Consider the following 6,393-nt stretch of genomic DNA (forward strand, 5'->3'; position numbering starts at 1 on the left):
GGGAGGAGGGTAGGGGTGGGGCCCCCATCTTCCCCCCCCCCCAGACTTGCCCGCTGGGGGGGGGGGGGGTAGGTCTTTGATTCCTCTTAAATTCTAAAAGTGATCTCTGACTTAAAAATGTTGGAGACCACTGCTCTAGAAGAAAGTTTAGTTTTCATGGGCCATACTTTGATTTATCAGATACCATATAAGTCTTTGGTTGAAGATGCCATGAAGTTTGCCAGTGTTGCTAGTGTAAAGATACCTCTTTGGCTTGAAAGGTATTTGCCCAATTGTGTATAGTGTAGTTATTCCCGCTAACCAAGGAAGTATCCATGTTGGAGGATGAGGTTATTTAATGGAGAAAGGTCTCTTTGAATATATTCAGGTTTGTGTTTTAGTATCCAATCTGATGTCTTATTTGGCTACATGGTTTACTAGACATGTGTGTGAGTTTCTGAAAGTTTTCCTTTTTTTGATTCTGGATTATAATGGAAGGGATAGTAGTTTTTAATGGTTCCTTCAAGAGCTGCTGCTTTTTCTAATGATGCTTTTTTGGGTCTTTTGTCAGATACCTGGGTTAGGTTTCTTTCTATAAACCATAGAAATATTCTGACTAGATTTCGCCATCCTTTGTTGCTGGGATTTGTCTCTGATTATTTGGCCAAAGTTCCTTCCAGAAAGAACTGGCACAAATAGAGGACATGATGGACACTAATTTTCCCCCATGTGTACTCTTATTTTATACGGGAGGATTGACTTGCTGTTCCTGGCAGGTCATGGGTGGGAGGAAAAATTGAGGCTAAATTGAAAGGAACTGAAACAAAAGGAGAAAAAGCAATCCCTGTTGCCATTGCCAAGAGAGGCAATCACTGCAGCCTAATAAATACATCTGCAAAACTGCTACATCTCTAAACTCAAAGGAACCTGCTAACTGAGTGGAAGACTGTTCTTGCCTAACCAAATTGTATAGAATCAGCCTTTTGCCTGCTAAAATCTGCTGTCTTCCTCAATGGGCAAAGATCACTCTTATAAAGGAGGTCAAAGGCAAACTCTGTCCCTTGAACCCCATTTAAAGGATTTTAATGGTGCATAAAGTTACTTTGGGATGTGAATGGCCATGTGTGATCATGGCCTAACTAGTCATTAAGTACTACTCACAACTTTTATTTATCTAACTGATGGGTTTGTGTCAGTGGCGATGCATAGGGGATGCACGGGGGTGCACATGCACTCCCTGAGAGCACTACTGCACCCCCTCACAGCCAGCATCCCCTGCTTAGGTGGCAGGTGGTAGGGGCAGGTAGAAGTACTGTACTCCCCCTGTGAGTTCTAGCCGGGGTGGTAGGGGCACCAGGAGAAGTGCCGCTGGTACTTCCAGATGCGTCCCTGGCCCTTCTGGACATGCCACTGGCACTTCCAGGCAGCATTCCTTCTTAGAGTGAGCTTAGAGGGAATGCTGCTTCTGGGTTGGCACATGCGACCGGCTGGGGGGGGGGGGCCCCCCCCCCCCCCCGCATGCGACCGGCTGCGGGGGGACTCCCCCCCGCCCCCCCTCCCCGTTGCTGACTGGCCACTGAGGGGGGCAAGTGCCCCCTCTGAATCAGGAGGCACCAGTCACCCATGGTTTGTGTAGATTAGAAGTTGTAACAATAACCACCAACTTGGTTATGAGCGTGAAAGATAGAGCCTTATTAATTAAAAGTCAAAATCTCAGACTGAGTCATTTGAATGACCTGTAATTCAAAAACAATTTATCCCACTTCCTTAAAAACAGATCCAATACTTGTCTGCCCAGATTCATTTTTCCTAAGGTATGCATACACACACACACACACACAATATATATATAGAGAGAGAGAGAGAGAGCAGAAACCAACATTCCATAGTAATGGCCCAATGTATCTTTAATCATCATTTCATTATTAATATTGATTACCATTGTTGGCTTGGAGATGGCTGCCAGACATATGTATTGCTACTTTCATTTACTGCTGCTGCTTAATAATGTACCTCATACAATTAGAATGATAATCAGTGATTTGTGGCAGTTCTGTTCTCATTGATCTTGCTTGTTGAGGAGTTTATAGAAGTAACAATATTAACAAATTAATTGTATGCTGAATGAGCTAAAGAGATTATTAAGCATCTGGGGTTTTTTTAATCCAATGTTATCTGTATTCCATAGTGCACATTACCACAATTGTCTATAGCTGAAGAAAGCTTTGGAGTCTTGCACTTGCAGCACATCTTTAAAGGCTGGTCCCAATCCCTCTTTGCTTCTGCAACCCTATTACTACTGGAAGGAGGTCTATATCTTTAAAACATAGCATCCCTTTATACTTTTTCACATCAGTTCTCCCACCTGATGTGGGTCGTATCTATATCCTGATGTTTACTCAGTTGTTCACAGCTTGTATAAGCTCCCCTACTTTTCATTAAGTTAAATCAATTCCTAAGTATTTATCCCTTTAATGGGAATGCACAAGCATAATTAATCCAGAAACTACTCACATAGACATGAGAATCTGTTAAATGGCTTCTGTCAGTTTCAGGATGATTTTTAAATGGGATTTAGGGAGAGATTTCTGCATTTCATTTCCTTGGATCTGTTTTCTAAATTGTTCAGATTAAGCCAGCACACGTTTACCCAGGTACATAATAATTAGGGTAGTTTGAAAGCTCTTCCTTTGATTTTATAGACAAGAAATATGCTTTGAAGGCATTCTGATCTGATTTATGATTGTTATTTAAGATAATTGTTCTGTGCACTTAATTTTTATGATCATGCATGGTAAAATGTACTGAGCACACACCATAGTAAATGTTTATATCATTCTATTAGTCCATATTTTTAATGCTCAAAATTATTAGACTGCAAAGCTGTTTACCAAGATGCACAAGCACCTCACAAACATTAATTTATCAATTTATTTGGCACTTCAGTGTGGTAGAGAACTGCTATTCCTGTTTGCAAGTGAGAAACTAAGTTGCACATGGCTTTAGAGTTCACTACTTTGCACCTTATTTGGCCATTTCCAGATGTGCAAAGTGGTTGTATACGCTGTCTCTAGGTAATATTTTACACCCACAGTTGCAAGAGGGGAAAGGCAGTGGAGGAAGACCCAGGAATTCACATGATTTGCTCCATGTCACTCAGATAGCCTCTTGTAAAGCCAGAAGTTGCACCAGAGTTTCCTGATTCCCAGCCAGATATTTTGACCATAAGCCAATTCTTCACATGGAGCCCCTTCTGAAATTCTAAGCTAACTGTGTTTTAGATGAGAACAACAAAGATCACTCAAGAGTCACTGCATTTTTAAAATGTTGTGGTTATTTTTCCATTTTGTGGTAGTGGAGATCAGTTCTAAGGTAAGATATTTCCAAAATTCATATAAACTCCTATAAAGCCAGTTCTACAATTACAAACTTTTGCTGAAATAGCTGTCAGTCAAGCATGTGAAAAAAAATCATATCTTAACTGACATTACCTCTGCTAGGGAGAACCTCCCCTCTGTTTCTTCTCCCTCCCCCTGGCCATGCAAACTCAATTTACACCGGCAAAACCCCCAGTCCTTTAGCTATACCAATACTTGCAAAGCCTTTTTGTTGACTGACTTGAGTGACCTGAGCAATTCTGGATTACAACCTGATGATACTGTTCCTGAAAAACATAATAGAATGTGTAATAATTAAGAGCTAGAGCTATTTATAGTTGCAAATAGGGATAAGTGTTGGGTGTCATACCCTTCACTAAGTTTGAGTGAACCTCAAGACCATTCTTGTAGCACATGGAGAGACAGGATGAGACTATCCTTATCCCAGCCCACTTGCACTGGTCCAGGTGCAGACAATGAAGGAGAACTGGAGAGGAGCCCTGAGTCTCATCCCAGGAGTTCTCCATGGACCCTTCACTGCATGCCTTGACAGAGCAAATATACCAGTGACAGAAGGGGAAGGTGCCTTAGGGCAGTGGTCTGCAAATTTCCAAAAGTCACGGAACCCTTTTATATCACTTCTGTCATAGACCCCTGTATCCCTGGCTTTGCAGGCCATATGAGTAGATTCAGAGCCAAGTGACGTGGCCTGGCAATGGAGGTGTACTTCCTCCTGGCACACTCAAGCATTACCTGTAATCTCTTTGCCAAACCCCTGATGACCTGTCATGGAACTCCAGGATTCTGCAGAGCACAGCTTGAAAACCACTGCTGTAGGGCTGACTGCTGTGAATGCCCAAGCAAGTGAGAAGAATGAATGCAAGCTGCCTCCAGGGCTGCTCCAATTCAGCCCAGGAGATGCTCCTGTTCTCAGCCAGGCTCTATTGTAATGCCCACTCTGACCACCCCCCGCACCTCCCCAAATGTCTCTAACTGGATTGTACCTACTCTGCTGTGGTTCTTGGAGGCATGAACACAATGTTCATAAAGACAACAGGCTGTGTACCTCTGCGTACTTTCCTTTCAAAGCTCATCCTACATGCTAACTGGGAGGAATAACTGGGCTCCTACAAAGTACAGTAAAAACTGTGTTATTCAGCACTTCATTAACTGGCATGCTCTATTAACTGGCATGCCGGTCGATGGGGCAAAAGTGAAACCAGAAGTCCCACTTCTTCTTTCACCGAGTCCCACTTTGGGCCACGGCTAGGGCAAAGCAGCCTGCGTGGCCCCCCCCGTCCCCTGGCATACTGACACCAGGGGAGGGTGGGGTGGGGTGGTGCAATGCCTGTCCCCCAGCACACTGATGCACTGGACATGGTGGGAGAGGCAGCGACCCAACCAGTCAAAGATGCCTCTCAGGTAACCAACATGTTTGGTTATCTGGTGCCCCCCAGCCCCCATGGGTGCCTGATAACAGAGCTTTTGCTGTAGCACAGTTTTGAAATGCAGTCAGGGCTTCCTTTTCCTCAACCCTTGCCCAGAACTTGTCACCATGTGCTCACCCTCCACCCCAGTGATTTTGCCAGGTCAGGTCTGATATGCATGAAGGCAAAGGAGCAGCAAATCATCCTACATCAATTTGCCTCCAACAATTACCACAGTTAGTGGCTCAATGTCCTGTACAGCAAAAGCGGTGTTAACCGGCATCTTACAAGCCAGAATGCTCTGTTAACTGGCATGCTGGCTTGTAAGGACTTGTAAGAGAAAAGTGAAACTGGAAGTGCCCACCGTGGCCCTTCTGGTTTTGCAGAACCTCCATGGCCTGGAGGAAAGCAGAATGTGCTGCCAAGCCCCCATGGCCTGGGGCATAGCTGGCTGTGTGAGTCCCCCCTCCCTGTCCCTCGGGGCCCATGGGCCCGCAGGAGGAGTGGCGATGCAGCGGGAAGGGCCGCAACACCCCAGATGCGGTGGGACAGGCAGCAGCCCGATCAGGCAAAGACGCCTGTTCAGGCCACTGCGTTATCCAGCATATTTTGTTATCTGGCACCCTCCATTCCCCATGGGTGCTGAATAACAAACCTTTTAGTATGTTGCCATGAATAGAGAAACCATGCATAAGCATCCCAGACAAATCCTGACCCTCTGGGCTTCATCTTGCTGTCCTCTCACCTAACAGCTACAAAGAGCATATGGCTGTCAGTGGGACTTTCCTACAGAAGACAGCAATCCCATCACCGACCTGCCAGCATTTGAAAGCAGGGTCTGTGGAGGTTTGAGAAAAGAAATGGGACTTGCCCACTCTCCATAAAAAAAAATCAACCAGCTAACAGGATTCTAGAGCTGGGACTTGGGGAAGTTAACACATAAGGGAATTAAGTTGTTGCCTCTCTTTGTTACCAGAGGTGATGTGTGTCCCCAACAGACTGCAGTGGACAAACACCCCGTGGCTGTGGCTGGCTTACTTGTAGCGGAACTCATCGAGCATGCGCTGCGCGTCCTTCTCCTCACGCTCCAGTTTGGCCCGGTCAGTTGACAGCTCACGAATGCGCTGGCGATTGAACTCGATCTGTCCGGCAAATGCCTCCTCCAAGCCCGCTAGCTCGTCTATGCGTTGAAAGGTCTCCAGCTGCTTGCGTAACATGGAATTGCGCTGTTCAAGCACCCGGGCCCGATTGATATAGTTAGCAAATCTCTCATTGAGATCCTGTAGGTTTTCCAGGCCTTGGGCCTGAGCCAGGCTGTCAAAGTCTGAGGAGCCTGGTAGTTCATCATAGGCATCTGATCGTTCGTACTTCTCCTTCCGCACTTCACGCAGGTAGCTGCTCCTGTACATGGTTTTGGGGATCTGCAGTTCCAAGGCCCCCACTTGTGTATGTCCCTGTGTCTTCAATTTGGATCTGGAATATGTTTGGGGGATTTGAGGAAGAGAAACAGAAGATAATCCCCCTGCACAAATTATTATGACTTATCTCTGTGGAGGCTTGTGGAACTGCCTGCCACCCAACTGCAGCAAACTAAATAAAATCATATAGCC

At 45.5% G+C, this 6,393-nt stretch overlaps 1 protein-coding gene across 1 annotated transcript in view; it reads right to left on the reverse strand.

Annotated features, from left to right (window-relative positions):
- Nucleotides 1-6,192, reverse strand: part of BFSP1 (beaded filament structural protein 1) — a 42,137-nt gene extending 35,945 nt beyond the window's left edge. The window contains exon 1 of the mRNA XM_006035710.1: nucleotides 5,822-6,192. Coding sequence (XP_006035772.1) covers nucleotides 5,822-6,192 — 371 coding nt within the window. The remainder of the gene's footprint in view (nucleotides 1-5,821) is intronic.
- Between the last annotated feature and the right edge of the window lie 201 nt (nucleotides 6,193-6,393).

This window comes from Alligator sinensis, unplaced genomic scaffold (assembly GCF_000455745.1).
Source record: "Alligator sinensis unplaced genomic scaffold, ASM45574v1 scaffold1309_1, whole genome shotgun sequence".
Lineage (NCBI taxonomy): Eukaryota > Metazoa > Chordata > Crocodylia > Alligatoridae > Alligator > Alligator sinensis.